This window comes from Amorphotheca resinae (assembly GCF_003019875.1).
Source record: "Amorphotheca resinae ATCC 22711 unplaced genomic scaffold M430scaffold_10, whole genome shotgun sequence".
Classification (NCBI taxonomy): Eukaryota; Fungi; Ascomycota; class Leotiomycetes; order Helotiales; family Amorphothecaceae; genus Amorphotheca; species Amorphotheca resinae.
This window is the reverse complement of record NW_020194480.1, coordinates 182,812-203,914: the sequence shown is the minus strand read 5'-3', so window position 1 is coordinate 203,914 and position 21,103 is coordinate 182,812. Positions and strand designations below refer to the sequence as shown.

Sequence of the window (21,103 nt, the reverse complement as noted above, 5' to 3'; positions counted from 1 at the left end):
CAGCTCCAGCTTCAGTGCTTCAATCCCTCCCTGTCCGCCTCGTCTACGTTCATTTGCCAAGCCCATCCCGCCCTCTTTGTCAGCCTCCTCTTCAGGCTTTCAGCCTTGCATTGACTGCCTCGCGTCGCCCTCGCCGTTTCCCCTGTATCATTCTAAAGCATTCTTTGTCTTTGTTCGCCTTTCTCTTCTCAAGACGCTCCCGCCTCATCGGTCTTCACCCCGAGAAGCCTTCGTTGCCGTGTGATCAGTACCACTGGTTGGTACTATACGAGAGACACCGTCATCATCCGGTTGGCGACTCTTCAACCTTTCCTTGAACCAGTCGACCTCTTAATACCTCAGACCTGTACCCGACTACTCCCTCCCATACCAGATTGAAAGACGGAACCCTTCGACCGCTTTTGTTTGTCTCGGACGATTCCTTAATCGAGATCAAAGGATCCCTCCCTTGAAAGACTCATCGATTCAGTCCCCAAGCTAGCTCGAACCCCCCACCATCCACTCCCAACATCATCATACCATCGCCCTCAAAACTTCCAAGCAAGCCCTCCTCCAGAAATGTCGTCAGCCTCCGTCACGTCTCCTACCTCCCCTGTTCCGCAGCGCGATATCCGGTCTGCATCGCGGCCATTCAAGCGCGATAAGGACCACGGCTCCAAATGGAGCATGGGCATGCGTCCCTCTGCTGGTGTTCGGATCTCCTACAACAATCTGACAGTTGAGGACTCTGATGGGCTTGTTGGAGGTAGTTCTTCTCAACGCGAGAAGGTGCGCCCTCATAAGCAGTGGAGTCAGATGTAAGCGCGACCTCAATCTGCCCCAGATAAATATGACTAACAGAACAAACCAGGACGTCCGATTACAAGTCTCACGCCAACAAAACTCCAAAACCAACCGCCCATGCCTCCTGGACCGCTGGCAATGCTTCCGGCCGTGTCGTGCGTAAAGTCGACGCCCAGCTCGAGGCCCAGTCCAACTCCCGCTCCGATCTATCTCGTTCCCTCCTCGACCTCCTCCCTCAGCACAATCAAAAGTCGTCTTCCAGCATCCAGACTGCGATCCGTGCATCGGGTGATGAGGGAATCCTCTATTCCTTTGACAGCAAGGGAAAAAGCCCGGGTCAGAAGGGTCGAGAAGTCGATCTCGGGGGCTTGGTGGAGATGGCGGAGCAGAAGTTTTTGAATGAGCAGACGGAACGCATGATTAAGGAGGACTACGAGGTTCTTGATGCGGATGGGGAGAGTGTTGTGCTTGCGAGTGGAAAGGGAAAGCGTAAGGGGAGTCCGAAAAACAATGCTGTCAAAACCGAGGTGAAGGTCGAAGATGACGATGATGGGTTCGAACTCATCTAAGCCCTTGTCAAGTGAACGGGGTGTTCATTATGATTGACGCGGACGAGTTTAATAGTGCCGTCGGTGCACGATCCTCCTGATCCTACGCTTTTCTTTTATTCTCTTTTATCTTCGACGGAGTCATTGCATAGCCTACCCAGGATCCGGGAAGGATGGCTATACTCGGGTTGGCGGTTTCGGTGTTCGGATCGGATTGCATAGCATAGCTTACCCTGCGGGGGAGGATAGCTTGGTGCATTGGCTTGGTGCATTGGGTGTTCATTAATTTGTTTCATTCGGTGTCTGGAGAGTATGACGAGATACCTATTATTACACGTATATGTGTCTCCTGCCTGCCGTATACGGGCTTGATCGTAAAGTCCAGGCGAACAATGCACTTCTATTCTTGTGTAAACAAATATGCCTGAAATTCATTGACCAAGTGACAAAAGACGTAAAAGATCACTTTCAGAATAACACGCCCATCAAAACTCCCTATTCCTAAAACCATCTATCCATCTACAACAAAAAGATCAAAGATGCAAGATCACAATTTAAAGATCCAAGATCCAAAGGTACCGACCTATACGATTCCCCACAAACTCTCTCCCCCCTCTATCCCCCCCCCCCCCCCCTTTTACTATCACAAAACAAGACAAATTCCCAGTACATACGGCCATAGACTGAAGAGAACTGGGCATCCCGTCCGCTCTGCCATACATAAGCTTCAGATCGGTAGATTAGTAGTTGGGTGGGTGACCACCAGCGAATACCTACTGCTGTATGTCTCTGTTTTGCCAAATTTTTTCTTTTTTTTTTTTTTTTTTTTTTTTTTTACAACTCCTTTTCATTTGTGTATGGATTATAGCTATAGGGAGAGCTGCAAGGTAAGGTATTGTAATATAATTTTCCAGTACCTACCTACCTACCTTATGGTATCTTAAATAACAAGCGTCGCTTGCCTTACTTACCTAGGTATTCCCCCCCTCATCCTCTCCCATATCAAAAGAACATAAGGTAGGGAATATAAGGTAGATAAATACCTACTACATACATACCTTGCTGGCTCAAGACTAGATGCGGAAGCTTATATCACCTTGTGGGTGACGGATTGGGGTTCGGACTGCTGCTGGATGGATTTTGGTTTGATCTGGGAAGGGTTCTGGGAGGGGTTTTAAAAGGAAAGGGTAAGGAAGGGGTTTGGGGATTCTTTCGTATTATGATAATTAATGATCATTCCCCCCTTTGAACTCTTTCGTCAAATGATCTTGAATCTATTACACTGAAAAGCAAAAAGCGAAGAGGAAAAAAAAGAAGCAAGATGATAGAAACAGACCCAGAAACAGCAGAAGAAACGGAAACCACTTACAACACTCCGCCCGCTCCATCCCTCCTTTCCTCATTCTTTCCCGATGGATTCCAAGACAAAGAAAAAGAAGAAGAAGAGGAAAAGAGGTCTCTGAGTCTTAATCTTAATCTTGTGAGTGATGAGCATATACGTCAGCTATGTCGAGATAAAGAGCTCTCGAGCACAGGGGATCGAGAGAGGGATATTGAAAGATTGAGGGAATGCGAGAAAATCGAGAAAGAACAACAGCTTCAAAATCATATGGGGGAAGTGATGTGTATTAAGGAGGCGACGACGAGGATGTTATCAGTTGGGAGCAGCACGATGGGATCGGATTCTGGGGATCGGGGACAAGAAGAAGAAGAGGAGATGGAAGAGATAGATTGGATGGCGCCTGAAGTGTCGGCGGCGGAGATTAGGAAGGAATGTTTGGCCAGAACCCCGAAAATTCATATCCCGAGGAGAGTTCTGGCGGCGGAGGTGAAGGCTACGTTTGGTGCGATGTTGATGGATCTGGATAGGTTGGAGAGGGAGAGAAGGCAGAGCATTCGCAGGGCGGGGTTGGACATGTCTGACACGTTGAGGGAATATTTGACGTATTTGGATGGGATTGACGGGCGTGAGGCTCCTGCTTCGCTGGGAATGGGAGAAGTGGAGGACGAAGGGGGAGATGTGGAAAGTTTGGTGGAATCGCGGGAGCTTGGAGCGATAGGAGGAAGAAGTGAGGAGGAAAACGAGACGTTTGTTGTTAAAGAACCGTCGGAGGAAGGACAGGAAACTATGGATAAAGAGGGTCAGCAGGAACAAGGAGAGACAACCAACGATGAAGTCTCGAAGAATGTAAACCCTGCGGAGGACATCACGGCCGCATTCATAAAATATATGCGCAGATAGGGCTCATGCGAGACCACTAAATTGTTCACTTGCTCGTCCACATCCCTTGGATTCAGGAAGTGAAGAACACTGATTCTGATCTGTCTGTGATGCTTTTTGCCCGTCGATAAGGAAAGATGTTGTAGTGGATTTCTTTCGGCACCGCTGTCAACCACCCATTGCCTAAAGAAGCAGAATTATAGTTATATGCTAGAGAAACAGCCATTGCTTAGTGGCCAGAAGTAGATTTAGTAACAAAACTGCATAAAAGAAGAGAAATAAGAGCCATCTAAGTACAGCAATACTGAATGAGCGACAATGTACGTGGTACGCTCATCCAGTATTGCTGTATTTAGATAATGATTGGCTCCTTATGGCCAGGCGATTGTTCACAAGTGCGTATAAAGAATGTGGAATTATCAGCAACGAAAGTAGATGCGATGCTGCCCCCAAACTCGGGCCCAAAAGATCCCTTGATACCAGGTGTATGAGGATTGTTGAGATGAGGTCCGTTCTTCCCCAGTATCAAAGCGCCGGCTATATAACGATCAATAACATCAAGCATGAAATTTCGAATCCCGGTTTTTACCATGACAACAGTTGAGAGATATGGGGTAGGATTTGTGGCCACCACGTATTGACGACGACAAGCAAACACGAGAGGAAGGTAGAAACCAACGCAGGAGATATTGCTTGATGTTGGAGGCCTCGCCCCCAGATCCTCTGCTCCCTAAACCTACCTCTCTCAGGTTGATTGGAAGGCCATGCCTATGTTAGTAATGAGGCCAGCATCTTACGTGGAGTATGTGCTGCTGGCACGGGTCTCCCCAAGCTCAACATCAACGATTCAGATTGAAAGGACCTACCTATACCCTCTCAAGAGCCCAGGAATGGAGGAAGCTCCACTCACTGATACGGTAAAGCAAGGAAGAAGTTGGGCTTTGTGTACCGGGAGGTATGCCAACGACGGTTGTCTGGATGGCAGGGTTCTCTGTTCTTGATTCCACGATATGACAAGCAAGGTGATGATCCATATAAGCAATAGGACGGTATCAGTAAAAATCAACCACAATCGGGCGATTCCGCAACTCGTGCTTCGAGCCCCCCACAGCAGAAGCGTTCACAAACGTCGTGCACTTCTCCTTCCCCATCCCCTTTCTGCAGCGCAAGCATCGAGCAATCCTGGCGCCGAGAACCCTCATCGCCATCCAAACCAGCGCTTCCCAGCGCGACCAATCGTTAAGGATAGCCTCGTACGTACGCTGTATGCCGTCAAGCACGACGTCCTCCCTTCCGTACGAGATGTGGATATGCCCAAACACCACGAGGCGCGGGCGGACGCGGATCAACTCCCGCCCAAGGGATGGGCATCCTTGGTGGTGGGAATTGCGCCCGTCGAGGTGATAACGCGGTGGGCCGTGTGTGATAACAATATCTGCGTTGGAGGGAATGCGATGCGCCCAGCGGTCCTCGGTGCGCCCGCGCCGGTACTGGAAGGCGGCGGTGCCATGCTGGGGCGTCCAGGGGCTACCAAAGACAGTCAATCTTCTTGTTTCGTGCTGACTCGGGTCACGAGAGCCATTTTGTGGCACTTCCAAGTCTAGGGTAACAGAAGATTCACAGAGATAGTGTACACTGCCCCATTCAAGATCTTCCATGCGCTTGATCTCGCCGTATAGCCGCTCAGGGTGCATCCTCAGAAATGCTTCATCGAGCAAAAGCTCATGGTTGCCGGCAACCATCAGCTTGTAGCGGTGGGGTTGGGACGAGAGCCATGTGAGCTGTGTCTGGATCTCGTCAAAGGAGCCATATTCAGTGAGATCACCGGCGTGGATTAAGATATCGCCTTCTGGGAGATCGGGCTGCGTGTTATGTGTATCAGATACACAAACAATTCTTATAGGAGAGGCTGAAGGCGGTAAAGGTGCCAATGGGGAAGAATGCAGGGGATGCAGCTCAAGAAGAGCGGTTGCAACGTTGCGCAGGCGCTGATGTGGAAGCTTGTCAACCCTGGGTTTATTTTCAGGATCCATTTAAGCTTTGGAGATGCTGCAAGAAGCAGATAAAATGACAAGAAGACATTCTATGATGACCCATGAATGGAATGCAAAAGTAACTATGCAGAAGCGATCGTTCACTGATTTGAATCCTTGATGAAGGAATTGATGTTGAAGGAAGAATGAATCAATGATATCAACGATGCGGCGGCGACGTCTAAACCTCGCTTACTGCATCATGGACGCTAGGCTTGGAGAAGGCTAGTACCTTGATCCCTATTGGCCAGGGAGCCCTGTCCCAAGATAAAGGGGGCGTGATGTCTTGTGGGTTGAACCCGCTTGACCATCTGGTAAGAAAACTCACGATTGAAGCTGTCCAGACTCATTGACTGTGTTCTAATAATTGATTCTGAAGGAGAAACTAAGTCTCTGCTTAAGATTTTCTACAACATCTAACTACGCAGATTTAGGTGTGGCCCGCATAAACTGTTCTAGGCCTATGACCTCTGTACGGTGTACCTATGTACCTGAATGAGTAGTTAAGTACCTTGGCTTATTTGACTTAGATATAGTCAACATTAAGTCCTTTCCTTCAAGAGTTATAAACTCCCATGTACCCGGCTTTAGATCTTGCTAAAAATCCAAAACCCAACTCATGTATCCAAAATCACTAGACCCGGTCTACCTACAGAGAGTATAACGCTCTACCTTATAAGTATTCATAATTGATTATGCTTTGGTAAATGAGAGTGTTCTCAAGAATGAATCGTGCCTCGACAGATGAGTGTGTTTCTAAAACTGATTTGCTTTGACAACTGACCGTGCTTTCATACATCGTTGATTGTAGCAATTACCCTCCTATGACGATGGATCCTTGCAGCTTTGTTAACCAAAGAGGTAGTTTGTTTGATAGGGATAGCTCTATATCCAAAATTCGGGGTCAGTTAACTTGATCCCACGCCGCAGGTTGACCCTTCTTCGGCTGCATCAAAAACTCCAGCCGATCCTCGACAGTGACCCAACCTCTTCTCCTGCCAAGTATCGAATGTTTGATACTGTCCTTCCAGTCCCTGAACCACGCCTCTTCCTCTTGAACCACACATCTTCTCCCCTCTTCTCCTCGTGGCAAATCGGCATATGGCCACACGCTCTTGACTATTTCGTATTTCCGTGTCCCTGTGAAGACCTTGGTGATGTTGGAGAAGAAGCGGTTCACTTTATCGGGGCCCTTGACTACGACGCACGAGTGGGTGAGGGGGAAGCTGATTTTGACGTGGCCGCGGTAGCCGGTGCTGTTTTTGAGGGAGAGGAGCCAGCCTTCCAGATAGGAGGTATCCCAGTTCGTGACAGTGCGTTCTAACGCAAAGCTGTCGCGTATTAGCATCAACCCTCCTAACCTGTCATAAATCATAGTAAGAAGATGGCACCGACTGTTTAATGGCCGCCCCATCCTCACAAAACCTCCTAGCCCACTCCTCCAGGGACCCACCCACGGTTGGGGCCGTCGTCTCCTTTGTCTCTCCCCTGAACCCCAACTCCCCTGGCCCAATAACCTTCACATAATTCAGACGGCTCTTCGCATCATCCGGCACAATTAGATTCATGATATTGACTTTAACATCAAAAACAACGTTATCAGTTGAGCTCCTCCCTAGTACTCGGATATGCGGTTTGGGAGGCACGGTTGCGAGGGATTGGAGCAGAGAGACAAGCGCGCCGGGGTATGTGGAGAGCCGAGGCTCATACGAGGTTATGGTCGTATGGTCCGATGAGAGGGTGAAGGTGTCGGGCGAGTAGAGCTGGTATTCGAGGCGTGGGAGCCTAGGGTAATGGACTTGGGCTCGCGGCGCGAGGAGGGCAGATATGGAGGAGGAGGTCGGCCAAGAATAGGGAGGGGGGGTGCTGGGCCGCTCATCGTCTTCGACTTCTGGTGATGGTGCCTCTGACGGTTCTTCTTCAGAGGTTCGGTGCACTGCGTAACTGGGTCCGAAGACGCTTTTGCGGGGACTCATTGTCGTTTGCGACGAGGCTGAGGAGACTGAAGTAGGTGGGGTATGGATTTGCAATTGTGATGGAGGATGCTACCCGGACGCAACTGCGGTCTGGGGGCTTCCACGATGATTGGTGTTCACCGTGAAGGGAGATTATCCAAGACAAGTTTGAGAAGCAGACTTTGAGAGACCAGCAAGGCTGCCGTGCAGGTGTCACGATCTCGGTAAGTACTGCCATCTAATTCGGAACAAGCAAGGGAACCAAGAGAACCATAAGAAAGGGGCATCGTTGTTTAACACTTCTGCATTATTTAGACTTTTTAACAAATGTAAGCATTCAAGTCATCATGGTATCATCGCCGTCATCCACTGGCTTTGCCTCTGGTTCTACGGGCATCCCTCTACCCTTGCCCCGTCCCTCGAGCAATTCCCTGCGAACCTCTGGGCCTATTGTATGGTGACCCTTGGCCAAGAGCAGATCTAGTAATGCCTCCCTTTGATCTTCCGTGATCTCATTTCGGTACCTCTGCGCAAACGCCAATAAGGTCTGGTGCCAGATCACCGGCAATTTCATGTCATTGGACCCTGTAACCCCAGACATGGCATTCCCCAAGTCATCTGGTGTCGCGTTCGCTGGGTCGACAGTTCGGAACCGCAAGAAGTGGAAGACGAGAGCATCGAGGACTTGGTAGGGGAGCGCGTATTTCTTCTCTAACAATGCTTTTATGAAGATGTTCGTGGCCCCGCCTCCCTCTGACCCCGCAGATGATTCTTCCGCCGCAATATCGCACAGTCCCTTGAGCGCAACTGCAGAATGAAGCACCGGGATCGAAACTCGCACAAGGACGGCAGAAATTATGTGAGCTTCCCGCAATGTACATGTACCGCTTCTGACCAGAGGGAAGAGGATGCCCTTAAACCAGGCAGCAGGCTTGTACAAGCCTTTCTTCAAAGCATTGAAAAGATGCACATTCAACTTCTTCGTCTCGTGTATGTCATCCCGTACTCGTTCAAGGAGCACCATCTCCATAAATCGCTGAGCCGTCGCAGGTGTAGCCGAAACAAAGATCCTGGTCGCTTCAAAGCAGGCATTCGCGGTCCATTTGTCGGGCCGAGTAATCTCCAAGATATCCTCCCAATGAGGAACTGTCGGAAGGATCTTGAATGGCTTGGGTAATTTTCCTGACTTGTATCGTGACAATATGAGACCAATCCTATCAAGGCCAATTAGAAACCAACAGTAGGACTTAACTGCAAGCAAGAGGAACGTACTGTGTATAAACCCCTACTACCTTCGGAGGTATCTGAAACTCATCATCTACAGGACCTGGATCCTGTCCTCCAGCAGCTCGCGCTTGTGCCGCTTCGAAAGCATCAATTTTCTCCAGAATCAGCGCTGCTAGATTGGTAGTTTGCCCTTCCTGAGGTTCATCGTCTCTTCCTCCCCAGCCCGTCCGCAATAATGGATCCTCTTTTGTAGGAAAGAATTTGTTGAAAGTTTCTTGGTCGTTAGGATCAAGTTCCACCTCCTCTATGATCTCGTCCTCATCTCCCCATACTTCGCCATCATCCTCGTATGTTTCTTCCTCTGGGTGATCGAATCTTGATGAGAAATCAAAGGCCGAATTTACCTTCTGGCCCTGTTTATTATTCTCCTCATTCTCGTCGTCCTCAGCAAGCTCTTGTGCAATTCTTAGAATCTTGCGGGAGGCTTTCGAATCGACAAATTTCTCTTCCTCGTCTTCATGTCTTGATTTCCGTTTTCCAGGTTTGTTTTTCAATAGACCAGTAGCTGTGAGGTCATCCTCTAGGGGATTATGTCGACGCACCTGGCGCGCTGCAGCCACGGGAGTTGTAGCCTTTGGCATTGTGATAATTTGGACGACGTGGGGAATTCGTCCGGCTGGATTGGCGATAAATTTCGAAAAAATTGAGTTGCGATAATGTGGATGGAGCTTGCCGACGCTAAGATAAATACCAAAATAAATCCACCCCGCCAAACCTATCTGTGCCTGATTTCATGCCTTGCGCTCTCCTCGACGGGACGAGAAACCATTATCATTCATCTTCTAGTAGCCATCACAAACTGTATTTGATTTCCTGAACATATCAAGTGATTGTCAGTCACTGAAATATTCTTGTTGATTGTCTTATCTCGTTGGCTCTGCAATCATTGGTTAGAATACGTCTCGCCTATCTATACGGAATAGAGTGGCATCCGTTGCTGGACAGCGACGCTCTCTTCATTAGATATCAACTGCTCCTGTTTTGAACGCTCTCTATGGCTAAATCTTCATTTATTATAGTTGGAGGTGGGGTGTTTGGTGCGAGTACCGCATATTATCTTTCCAAAGAACACCCAGAAGCTGCAATCACCCTCATTGACCGATCTCCATCTTATCCCTGCCCTTTAGGTGCATCTCATGATTTCAATAAGATAGTTCGAGCCGATTACGGGTCTCTTTTTTATTGCGAGTTGGCTCTCAAGGCGCAAGAAGCGTGGAAGAATGATCCATTTTACAAGCCTTTCTACCACCAATCTGGTTTGGTGAACATAGATGAAAGCGATCTTGGACGAAGAATCATCAAGAATTACGAGACTTTGAAAGCGTATTCTGAGTCTGTAATTATTGACTCGGATGAGATGAAGACTCGCTATGACGGGTTGTTTGCAGATACGGATTATAGAGGAGTGAAAGATATATTTCTCAATCCACTGAGCGGATGGGCAGAGGCGACGCCAGCAGTAAGGAAAATGATTGAAAGAGCCACCGCAAATGGCGTCACGTACGTCGAAGGCGATGTTGAAACTTTGGTGTTTAAGGACAATGGAGATTGTACTGGCGTAAGGAGCCGGGATGGAAAGATTCTATTCGCGGACAAGGTCATCCTCTCCACCGGTGCAGGAACCGCGAGACTACTGGCAGACAGTGCCCCAGAGCGTCAAGATCTCCAAGTCGAGGATCGAATGGTTGCTGCTGCAGTTGTTACAGGTATTGTCCGCCTCAATGGGGAACAGATGCGGCGGTTTCAGCAATCTCCCGTCATGATCCATTCGGTTGGGGATGTTCAAGGTATGCGCTTGGATTCCAGTGAGCCTTTGATAATACCGATTCTGAATGGCTGTTTGCAGGAGAAGTCCTTCCCCCAACCTCAGACGGCATGCTAAAGTTCTGCGTTGACGTGAGCTTCAAGAACACATCACTTCATCCTAAATCCGGGCAAATGATATCTGCTCCCCCCAGCCAGCCCGACCAAGCGCAGCACACAGTATCACAGAGTCTTCAGGCTGAATGTACCCGCGTCATGAAAGGGATTTATGGAAACGAGCTCAAGGATGCTCAGTTCGAATCTTTCCGAATCTGCTGGTATGCACTTCCCCAATTTCCATGCATATTTACGTAGCCTTGACCTCTGAAATAGGGATTCTATCTCTCCAAACCAGGATTTCATCATCTCCTCACATCCTCACTGTAAGAATCTCTACATTGCCACGGCAGGATCCTTCCACGGATGGAAATTCCTCCCGATTATCGGAGACTACGTAGTCCAGTTGTTAGACGGCAAGCTGCCCGAAGACCTCGTTAAACGCTGGGCTTGGGATCGAGAACAGGCTGGTTCTGCTCATGGAAAAATGCTCCCCAGGCGAGAGTTGAAGGATCTATTGTAATTTCATTCCTTACCTTTCCCCACTGCCCAGGCCCGCAATCAAAGAGTCTCGTGTGTATGTATCTAAACATCCTGAAGAGGACGGCGTCTACCTCAGTTCCATACCACAGATTTATTATCATTATTCTACTCTCGAAGAAATAAAATACATTACCTAGCTTTCATCCCATCCTCTACAGCGAGAATATCAATCAATAACTCTACCCATTCATTCCATCGTCCCTCACCGCCGTCTCATCATCAACCATGATCCTTCCTTACTTACCCCACCTCATCAAATCAATCAACCAAGCGAAACGCGCGCGGAACTCTACCTACAATATCTCTTCTCTTCCAGTGCATCCATCATACCTTATCCATATATATGAAATCCCTTCATGATTAAACAATTACCACCCTATAATAATAATAATAATAATCATGATTATCTTACCTTACCTTATTAAAGAGTGAAAAGAAAAGAAAGAGGGGTATTCAATTGCCGACAGGGGCGGGGTTAAATCCTTTTCCGAAGAGAGGGGTTTGCATTGCAAAGATCTTGTTGGACTTGGACTTTTGATGGGGGGTTCGGCAGTCGAGAAAAGAAGAGAAGCGGCCAATAATAGACGGGGGATTGAAAAGTTGAGATTCATAGGATGAACATCTTTGTTTTGTAGGATTGAGTTTCTCTCGGCACTTCATGTATATTATTACTACTGCGGAGAGCGGGTTGCAAATTTGATAACTTTAATAATTCGTTTTCGTTGCTTGGTTTGTAGATAATGACGATATGGGCAATAATAAATAAGATACGAGATACAAAGATTTTAAAACGTCTCCTCCACCATCACCAGTCTTTTTTCTAACCATTGCCACCCCCGGAACTCCTCGACGTCTCCGCCTCACTCAGCGCCTGTAGAATCTGACCAGCTGCGATCCCTTCATTCTCATGAACGAACCCCATCCCGCCGAATCCACCCATTCTCATCCTACCAGACACAGACCCGTCTAGGGGGTTCGTGGTCTCGGTATTAGAGTTCGCCACGAGCTGCTGGAAGATATTATTCGGGAAGAGAGGGTCGGGTTCTCGGCTCATAGTGTAGAAATCTTTGTTCATGTTGCTCTGATCCGTGAAGCCCAGATTTACGAGACTTTGGTCCCAATTACCGGACCTGGGATATTGTTAGTAACGGGCTATTTTGGATGGCGAGCGATGGCATTACCATTCCATGGCATCAAGCGTGGCGAACTCTTGGAACATGGGATCGACTTCCATTTCTGAAGTCATAGATACTGGGTGCCGAGCGTTGGCTGGCTGCGTTTGGGCTAGGTTTGTTGAATTTTTGATCCTTGACGCTTGAGTGTCTATAGGCCGTGTCTCCGCGGCCATGGGGTTGCCGGTATTGAAGGGTGACCGGGGGCTTGGGTGTTTTTTCATTGTAAAAGGAGGTGCGGATGATTGTCCAAAAGACTGAGCTCGTCGCGCAGCTGGTGATGCTATTACCCTTGGTTGTTGTGGTGCAATATTCATTGGTGCTCCTGGCTGGGGTCTGAATACCCGTGGACTTGGACTGGTCCCCAGGCTATTAGGGGTAGGGGCTGTAACAGGCGTCTCTGCTGAGTGATTCATGCCACTTATAAGTTCAAAGGCTACCTGACTCTCACGTCGGCCACCTGATGGGGCTTGATATGATGCTGAGTTTTTGAATGCCTCGAAGATTGGCCAGGCCGGCTGTATCGTATCGAGGCAGCTATCGAGATTTCGCTTCCAGTCGTTGAGTGTGATATGAGTGTTTTCAATACTGCTGTGAACTTCGCGGACAACGTCGTACGCTGTCTTGATAAAGGTTTCAAAGGTGGGTGGTACGATAAGAAGGCCAAAATAAATCGAATGTTGCACCAGGAGTTCCACGATCTGGCGGGCCGATTCAGTACTTGGTTCCAGGTTCGCATTGCCTCTTCCTTGGCCATGGGAGAGCAATTGCAGTGTCGCCAAAGTATTGAAGTATGCAATATGCAAGTTGTAGTCGTGAGGAAGTAATGACATAGCCTTCTCGCTCTTCAGTGAAGCTGAACCGAGGTGCAGTGATGATGAATGGGATTGCCCCCAAGTGAGGAGCTTTGTTAGCAGTCCTGTGCTGGATTGTGCCCTCCTAGGGCAGTCAGATATACATGCAACATCATTCAGGATTTGCATGACTTCGACAAATCGATTAAAGGTGCTCAGAATTGACGCAGGACCCCGAGAGGCTGAGCTCCCCCGACGTACTCCGAGACAGTCCGTCCATGGGTCCCACTGTTCTAAGCCATCTTCTTCGACCAATCCAACACGCTCAATATCCTCACTTAGAAGATGGGGCCGATGTCCTAGACGAGAAGCAATGATTGTATCTAGGACGAAACAGCCCAAAAAGACATGTTTTGCCCTGGACGTTGGTCTTAATGCCACTAAAATATCATCTGAAGGACGATCAAGCCCGAGGTCGATAGCAACTCGAACGGCTTGCCCGACTAATAACCATGCGCGGCGGAGATGGCCGGCGCCCATATTTGCAAGAGTCAAGATCAGGAGGGCTTGAACATGGCCAAGCTCAAAGAATCCTTCCTCATCAGGAATGAGGTTTCTTGCGTGGGAATACATCCTCTCTGCTGTCCATACCATTTCGGCCACTGGGCCTTGAGCACGGGGGATATTGTTGATGGCTCTATGCTGATACTTTGCATATGCGATTGCAGCCCATAGTGCTGCATGGTTACCTGATCCAGCACCAGATAATGAAATAGCGTTGCGATTCTGCGCGTACTGATAAGATGTTCGTAAAAGATCATGTTTCTCGATAATTGGAAACCAAGAGTGCGTATATGAGAAGTAGACGTCGAGAAGATGCCAAGCCTCAGAAGGAAGGTCCGGAATATCGATTGTTGGGGTTGGGAGTTTGTTCAATGAGGGATGTTGGTAGTTGGGGCTCAGAATAGAGTCATCTCTACCCAGAAAGTGGTTATTGTTATCGTAGATTCCTGATGGATTGGGGGAAGCCGGGGAGTCCTCTTGCGGCCGAACATCTGGCTTTCTGTCCAGCCACATACCACCTGAAAGCTCCGCTCCATTGTCTGTGCCATCTGCATGTGTAGAGGGAAATCTAGGCCTCTTTCCAGCACGAGGATCAGAATACGTCCGCCGCCTCTTTCCCCCCTCTGCGGTTGGCCCGGGATTGGAGAGCAGTCTTTCCAGCTCCCTTGAGATTTGAGATTTTCGCCACGCCTCCACCAAGTTTTCCGAGTTGCTTTCGTCACTCCAGGCATTGAGGAAGCTTTCATTATCGTTCCCATCTTCGCCTGCTATGACGAACAAGATGCTGTCCTCAACTCCTCGCACTTCGCGTATGGCCAACCCCCATAGCTTCTCCAGGCCGCGAACATAGCCTTCGGGCAGCCCGCGCTTCTTGACATTGGTGTCATACGAGCACGTACGGCCGTGTGTGGTACATGTCGAGCAGGCCGGCTTCTTGCCGTCGCATTTATCTTTGCGACTGCGACATCGATCGCAGGCCTGCGAGACCCTGATTCTCGGGCCCTGTTTTGATTTTTTCGTGTCCTGATCCCCACCCTTGGATGTAGTGGACCCCTTTCCTGGATGTGTCTTGTTCGGCGGGTCCTGGTGTTCCATTACAACCACTCCTTATATCACAATGGGATCTCGAAGTCGGGGGGCCATGTGCGCAGAGCCGGGAGTCGCACATGCGGTTCGCGCTGGTCAGCCTGTTCGCGGCGCAGAAGTGGAAGCCAAGCGTGGATGAGCTGCCATGCAGTCCCGAGGCCCTCGTTGCAGCAGTTCGCGATCGTCGTGCGCGTGTCCGCGAACAGCTGCGCAGTAATTCATCAGCTCTACTGGGTCGAGCAGAAGGGATCAAGTGGTTCACCTACAGTACGTCGCAAGTATCCACGGACTGCAATAATGTCGAGCATCCATGGTTGGCCGGCCCCAGACTGTACCCCACAGAAGCCCAGCCCGCCGGTTCACCCAGTAGACGCGGGTGAACTCTTAGCCGCGCGGTTAGTCAGCGTCCTCATCGACGCAGGAAGACCGACTGCCCTCGCTCTTCGATTTCCCGGACCCATTGAAACACATTCAAGAGATTCCCAAGTATATCTTCACGAGCTGGCCTTCTCGCTGTTCTCTTCTTCTGCTTCTTCTTCTTCTTCTTCTCTTCCTCTGCGTGGTGTCTTTTGCTCTTGCTCTTCCCCAGGGTTCGCTGTGACTGGACTGCTGGACTGACTCGACCCGCCCGGACTGACGCTGCGGCGTTTGCGGTTGCCCGTCTTCTGGAAGCTATCTCATCACGTGTGCCGGGGTCGAATCGATGTCGGTCGTCACTCAACTCCAGCAGCAAGCTTCACGGGCGTCATTGAACCTGGACTCGAAGCCGCCATCGCCAGGCACGCGCCAGTTCTCTCCCAATGCTTCCATTGTCCTCGTTGGGTCTCGCGGCTCCGGGAAGCGAACTCTGGGATTCATCGGAGCAACGCATCTTGGCCGGCGTCTAATTACGGAAGACCACTATTTCCAAGAGGCGACGGGCATCTCCCGCGGTGACTTTCTTCGTCAATATGGAAATCAGGAGTTCTACCGACGAAATGTAGAGGTTCTGAAGCAGATGCTGGATAGGAATAGGACGGGTTGCGTAATCGAGTGTGGAATGGGAAGCCTTGCAAAAGAGGCTCAAAAAGCTATATACGAATACTCCAAAACCAATCCCGTCATTTACATCACCCGAGAAAGCGAAAGGATAAGGCAGTTGTTAAATCTTGATGAGAAGGACGCCTCTCGTCTGGAGAGCGGGGACTTATCCCACAGGAATTGCTCGAATCTGGAGTATTACAACCTATACGATCCAAGCTGCGATGGCTTGAATTATAGTGACAATGGCTTGCCAAGCGTTGCTTCCAGGCTCAAACATGCTAAAGAAGATTTTTCTGCCTTTCTTGATTTTGTGACCGGTCAAGGAGCTGCTCGAAGTGGCTACGAGAGCCCATTCTCGATTGCTGCGCTTCCCCCAGAGGAGCGATCATTTACATATGCTCTATCTATCCGGTTATCATCCATTCCCGAAATTGATCTGGAAGAGCTGGAGGCAGGTGCCGACGCTGTGCAGCTGAAAATCGATACCTTTTTGCCCGATCTGCAAAAAACGATTGCAAGACAGGTAGCAACAATCAGGAGGAAGCTGGCTGTCCCCATTATCTACTATATTGAAGAGAATGTCTTTGAGGGTACTGACTACTCAATGTCTGAAAAGGAAGACATTTACTTCATGATCCTGGATTACGGTCTCCGTCTTGGCGTGGAATACATCGTTGTCGACCTCAAGTACTCATCCAATCACACTAGTCGTCTCGTTGAGTGCTCTGGGCGGACGAAAGTCATTGGGCATCATCTGGCAAAGGAAGAGAATCCATGGGGCTGGGACGATGAAGCCCGAATGATACAGTACAGGAGGGCTAAATTGCTGGGCTGCAATCTTGTACGATTCGTGAAATTAACATCGAAGGAACAAGACAACGAGACTGTTCGAGGTTTCTTGAAGAAAATCGAGTCAATTCCTGATCATCTGCCAGTTATCGCATACAATATAGGAGAGTTCGGTCTACCGTCATTAATCGAAAATCGAATTTTCACACCGGTAACCCATCCCATCATGCAATCCACGAGCAGTTTAAGTCGGATTAGGCAGTTCCTCCCAACAGGAGCAGAGGCCATGAAAGCGCTCTACAGGAACCGAGTTCTTGATCCTCTTCACTTCTACCATCTCGGTGCCAGCGTATTCTACAGTTTATCGCCGACTATGCATAGCGCTGCATACCAAGTATGTGGGATGAGCAATGACTTCCAATCCCTCAAAGTCTCGTCTCTAGAGGATATTCATCGTCTTTGTCAAGACCCCAACTTCGGTGGTGCAGCCATCACCCAACCATTTAAGGTGCAGGTTCTCAGCCAGATAGCAGCTCAGAGCTACCACGCCAAAGCCATTGGTGCTGCAAACACATTATTGCCACTGCGAATGTTGACAGATAATAGCCCTCTGGATAGCAGATCACTCCTTGATCAAGCGAACAGGAGAGGCAAGGCTGGGCCGGTGCATGCATACTACGGCGACAATACCGATTTTATTGGCATCTTGACTTGCCTCAGAAGAAACATGTCACCACGGAACGTTGTGCAGCCTTCTAAGACTACGGGACTGGTGATCGGAGCCGGGGGGATGGCACGAGCTGCAATCTACGCCATGATTCAACTTGGATGTCGGAAGATATTCATGTTCAACCGCACGGTTGAAAATGCGGAGCAAGTCGCTCGTCATTTCAATTCGTGGGCAGCTGGATTGAGCAGTGATGGCCAGATTGTCCGTGTATTGAATTCTAAACACGTCGAGTGGCCTTCTAATTTTAATTTCCCTACAATGATTGTCTCCTGTGTCCCTGGGACAAGCGTAGGGGGCGATGCTCCTGCAAATTTCGAGATGCCGCTTCAATGGCTAAAAAGCCCTACTGGCGGTGTCGTTGTTGAGGTAAGTTCTGAGTTGCTTCATCAAGGAAACTACTAACATCAGCTAAGCTATCATATCTTCCATTGGACACACCGTTACTTCAGCAAATAAGACGAGTACGCGAAGAAACCAAGCAAGCTTGGGTCATCGTTGACGGCTTGGAGGTTTTACCCGAGCAAGCTATAGCTCAATTTGAGTTGATGACGGGGAGGAAAGCACCCAAGAGGCGCATGAGACTTGAAGTGCGTCAAAACTATCACAAGTACGAGCAGCAGGGCCGAAATTAAGAACGAGAACATGAACGCCGCATTCTATTCCCTTCTTACATTGAGAAGAGGCAGGTTTTACCGGCATTCTCTCCCCCCTTCCCCCCTCCTCTGTCTCATGCCTTACTTAGAATTCGGAGAGGTAGTGAAGAAGAGGGCTGCTTTGGGTGGGAGAAATCACATCTTTCCTGGGCTCTCTCGCTCCGAAAAGCCGGCTGCGAGGTATGTATGTATATATGGGCTAACACTCCCCCAAAAAAGCCAACGGCGCCTTGACGCAGAAGCTGGCACCGTAGCATTCACAAGTAGATATGCATCTCATTTGCATATCTTCTTAGGATTACGATGGTTTTGATGCCGGGCCGGGGTACCCGTGGTGGTTGTATATGTCTTGCGATTTCCTGACACATAAGATTAAATTTTGGAGATGGATGATTCTTCGGTTGCGAGAGCGCATAGGGATAGGCTTGCTTGATAACGGGATTGGCGAAAGGTAGAATGGGCGAATAGAGCAGGTGGGCAGAGCAGAGGGGGACATTGATGGCTTGGTGAGAAGGAGGCGAAGAAGAGGTGAGAATGGGAGCAGCAAGCAAGCAAGCAAGCCATAGATAGATAATATTAGAGTCACCACCATTAGAAAGAAGCAGGATCATGGGACTGGAAAAATATGAATCACCAGCACGAGATAGGAATGAAATCAAGATTGGAAAATTTTATATTTCGGCGAACTGTCCTATGTTTGATTTTGACTGGAGATTTCATTCATTCTTTCATTCACGGTTTTTGGGACATTTCAACAAAGCCTGCATGCATACCCAAGATCCAATACTAAGATCAGTAAGTAGCAAACGGTCGGTCAACTTGTAATGTTTAGGAGGTTCTCTTGCCCCTTATCCGCCACCCTAATGAAAGGCTGTAGCATACGCAAGGATAAGGTGCCTTCTATTCCCAAGGAGAGTCCCAAAGGGACTCGAATCAATCTGCCAACGCTCCGTTAAGAACATCTTTCTAGAGGAAAAATGCTCCTGCGATCTCTACAGACCGCATCGCTGGGTAAGGTAAGGGGACAACAAATAAATAGCCCGTACGGGATAGATCACCAATCGTATCGTCACTATGTTGAAAATTGGAGAATAAAGAGCGAAAGTGTGTCGTTCATGTCTTTATGTCGTAACTTTTCCCGCTATCCGTAACGACGGAGCCTCCCTGTATCGCCTTTCCCGACGCCGCGCTACCGTGTTAAAGCAGATATGAAAAAAAGTGAAAGCTTACTATCATCTATCATACAGCCGTTTTCCACGGTGATCCTAGTCACTCGAATGTGAAAAGAGGGCAGATATTGACTCCCCATAATGGTTCCTGCGAATAGCTTCCGCTAGCAGATTGGACAAGTCCAGAACAACCAGCTTACTAGCGTTTCGAACTTTCTCTGCCGAGATTGGGAAGGAGTTCGTGACCAGGATTGTATCGATGCAATCGCACTGTTGCATCTCATCGAGGGCGTCTCCACCAAAGAGGCCGTGAGTAGCAATGCAATATACTTTCTTTGCACCGCCACGCTTCTTGACGGTTTCAGCTGCTGCAATCCAGCTTCCGGCCTTGTCAATCATGTCGTCGACAATGAAAACTGTCCGATTTCGCACGTCGCCTACCAATGTGATCATTTGCTCTACACCCGGATTGGTGAAGTTTTCTTCCTCTTCATCCGACGATGCTGCAGCATCTCCAGTACCGCCAAGTGCGTGGGCTTCCGGGTTGAAGAATGAGGATGCTCGAGACATTTCCATTGGGTCTTCATCTGGACGGTCGAGTATGACTGAGTTTGACATGGCGGATGGGGTGGGTGACGGATAGTCATCAGGAACAATATGACCTTGGACCAGCCGTCCATGTATTATATCTCGAGCTCGTTCATCAGTGTATTCTAAGTCATCGTGGAGGTCATGGAGGGGTGCTGGGGTTGCGGGCGAGGTTTGTGAGCGAACTAAAGGCGACCGAGAGGTATGGCTCGACCTAAGAGCAGTCACTATATGCGGATTCCGTATTGGAGATTGTTGGATATCCGGGCGAGCGTTTGTCGGTCTTGGTGGGGTTGGTGGAGTTGTTCCATTTGGTTTTTGTTCTGGCTTACGCTCCCCAGGGCCGGTATCCGAGTTGTTGAGCTCAGGGTTTTTCGACTTCTCCTCTGTGGGCGTGTCCTCCAGAGGGGTATCCTCCCTGCCAATATGCAGGTTAGTTACATCTGCATCTACTTCTGCGTCCTGCTCGAACCCATCTAGCCGTCTCATGATCATGCTAGCAGTCATGTTGCCACCTCCCCGCTTCCTATCAGTTGTGACAATGCCAAAGTTCAGCTTCAAGGCGTCCGCCAACGATGTAACGCGCTTGGTGCCTCCGGCATTTTTGGATACACAGACGGCCTCTCTCCAAGTAGGTACATTGTGTCTGATCCATCGTGCTATCAGAGGTTCTGCGTGTAGGTTGTCGACTGGACACTTGAAGAAGCCCTGCATCTGCGAGGCATGTAGATCCACGGTGATGACATGGTTGATTCCAGCTACGTGGAGGAGATTGGCAAGCATGCGTGCCGTGATTGCTCCTCGATGTGACTTCTTCTTAGATTGTCTGCTATATGGGAAATACGGCAAAACCGCTGGAGAAGTCAGCTTTTTCGTAGCTAGACCCGGGCACTGTTCGGGGTGGGATGGTCCTGACCAGTCAGTTTATTTGCTGAGCCTCCTTTGCACGCAGATATCATGATGAGAAGCTCCATGATACTGTCATTGATCCTGGGGCTCCCCGATTGGACCACAAAGACATCCTTCTCTCGAACACTGGTCAGAATCTTCACGCTGGTCTCGCCCTACCTCTAGTCAGTGTGTCCCACCAGGGGAGGACTCGCGGGAGGGTTATGGCGAGCGTACATTTGCAAACTGTGAAAGCTCGACGGCAGCGGTTGTCATGCCCAGGTTGGAGCATATTTGGCTCGTGAGGTTGGGGCATGAGCTGCCGGCGAAGATCAATGTGTTGCGCATTTTGATGATGTTCGTGAAAGAAGGAATGGGGGCCGGCGAGGAAAATATTTCTTAGAAAATAATCTAAAA

General features: G+C 49.2%; 9 protein-coding genes across 9 annotated transcripts; 4 read left to right on the top strand and 5 right to left on the bottom strand.

Moving 5' to 3' along the window:
- Window positions 1–558: 558 nt before the first annotated feature.
- M430DRAFT_21345 (hypothetical protein) lies at window positions 559–1,352 on the top strand (the record flags this gene model as incomplete). Its single annotated transcript, XM_024864501.1, has 2 exons — window positions 559–797; window positions 851–1,352. 2 exons carry the CDS (start codon window positions 559–561, stop codon window positions 1,350–1,352), a joined length of 741 nt encoding a protein of 246 aa, XP_024718241.1.
- Window positions 1,353–2,532: 1,180 nt separating this feature from the next.
- On the top strand, window positions 2,533–3,573 carry M430DRAFT_270116 (hypothetical protein; the record flags this gene model as incomplete). The annotated part of the gene is made up of 1 exon (XM_024865497.1): window positions 2,533–3,573. Exon 1 carries the CDS (start codon window positions 2,653–2,655, stop codon window positions 3,571–3,573), a length of 921 nt encoding a protein of 306 aa, XP_024718240.1. The 5' UTR covers window positions 2,533–2,652.
- A 906-nt stretch (window positions 3,574–4,479) lies between these two features.
- On the bottom strand, window positions 4,480–5,717 carry M430DRAFT_36443 (hypothetical protein). The gene has a single exon (XM_024866927.1). The coding sequence runs from the start codon at window positions 5,583–5,585 to the stop codon at window positions 4,605–4,607; it is 981 nt and encodes a 326-aa protein (XP_024718239.1). The 5' UTR covers window positions 5,586–5,717; the 3' UTR covers window positions 4,480–4,604.
- Window positions 5,718–6,321: 604 nt separating this feature from the next.
- On the bottom strand, window positions 6,322–7,682 carry M430DRAFT_125638 (hypothetical protein). The gene is made up of 2 exons (XM_024861959.1): window positions 6,981–7,682; window positions 6,322–6,916 (listed from the first exon to the last, which is right to left on the bottom strand). The coding sequence occupies exons 1-2, from the start codon at window positions 7,559–7,561 to the stop codon at window positions 6,490–6,492; spliced, it is 1,008 nt and encodes a 335-aa protein (XP_024718238.1). The 5' UTR covers window positions 7,562–7,682; the 3' UTR covers window positions 6,322–6,489.
- A 195-nt stretch (window positions 7,683–7,877) lies between these two features.
- Window positions 7,878–9,408, bottom strand: M430DRAFT_52574 (hypothetical protein; the record flags this gene model as incomplete). The annotated part of the gene is made up of 2 exons (XM_024868308.1): window positions 7,878–8,754; window positions 8,813–9,408. The coding sequence occupies 2 exons, from the start codon at window positions 9,406–9,408 to the stop codon at window positions 7,878–7,880; spliced, it is 1,473 nt and encodes a 490-aa protein (XP_024718237.1).
- A 413-nt stretch (window positions 9,409–9,821) lies between these two features.
- M430DRAFT_29959 (hypothetical protein) lies at window positions 9,822–11,210 on the top strand (the record flags this gene model as incomplete). The annotated part of the gene is made up of 3 exons (XM_024865923.1): window positions 9,822–10,614; window positions 10,674–10,908; window positions 10,964–11,210. The coding sequence occupies 3 exons, from the start codon at window positions 9,822–9,824 to the stop codon at window positions 11,208–11,210; spliced, it is 1,275 nt and encodes a 424-aa protein (XP_024718236.1).
- A 731-nt stretch (window positions 11,211–11,941) lies between these two features.
- On the bottom strand, window positions 11,942–15,132 carry M430DRAFT_60512 (hypothetical protein). Its single transcript, XM_024868857.1, has 3 exons — window positions 15,113–15,132; window positions 12,412–15,052; window positions 11,942–12,360 (listed from the first exon to the last, which is right to left on the bottom strand). The coding sequence occupies exons 2-3, from the start codon at window positions 14,853–14,855 to the stop codon at window positions 12,051–12,053; spliced, it is 2,754 nt and encodes a 917-aa protein (XP_024718235.1). The 5' UTR covers window positions 14,856–15,052; window positions 15,113–15,132; the 3' UTR covers window positions 11,942–12,050.
- A 417-nt stretch (window positions 15,133–15,549) lies between these two features.
- Window positions 15,550–18,020, top strand: M430DRAFT_106636 (hypothetical protein; the record flags this gene model as incomplete). Its single annotated transcript, XM_024861094.1, has 2 exons — window positions 15,550–17,754; window positions 17,802–18,020. 2 exons carry the CDS (start codon window positions 15,550–15,552, stop codon window positions 18,018–18,020), a joined length of 2,424 nt encoding a protein of 807 aa, XP_024718234.1.
- Window positions 18,021–19,306: 1,286 nt separating this feature from the next.
- Window positions 19,307–21,034, bottom strand: M430DRAFT_29956 (hypothetical protein; the record flags this gene model as incomplete). The annotated part of the gene is made up of 3 exons (XM_024865922.1): window positions 19,307–20,652; window positions 20,715–20,862; window positions 20,924–21,034. 3 exons carry the CDS (start codon window positions 21,032–21,034, stop codon window positions 19,307–19,309), a joined length of 1,605 nt encoding a protein of 534 aa, XP_024718233.1.
- Between the last annotated feature and the right edge of the window lie 69 nt (window positions 21,035–21,103).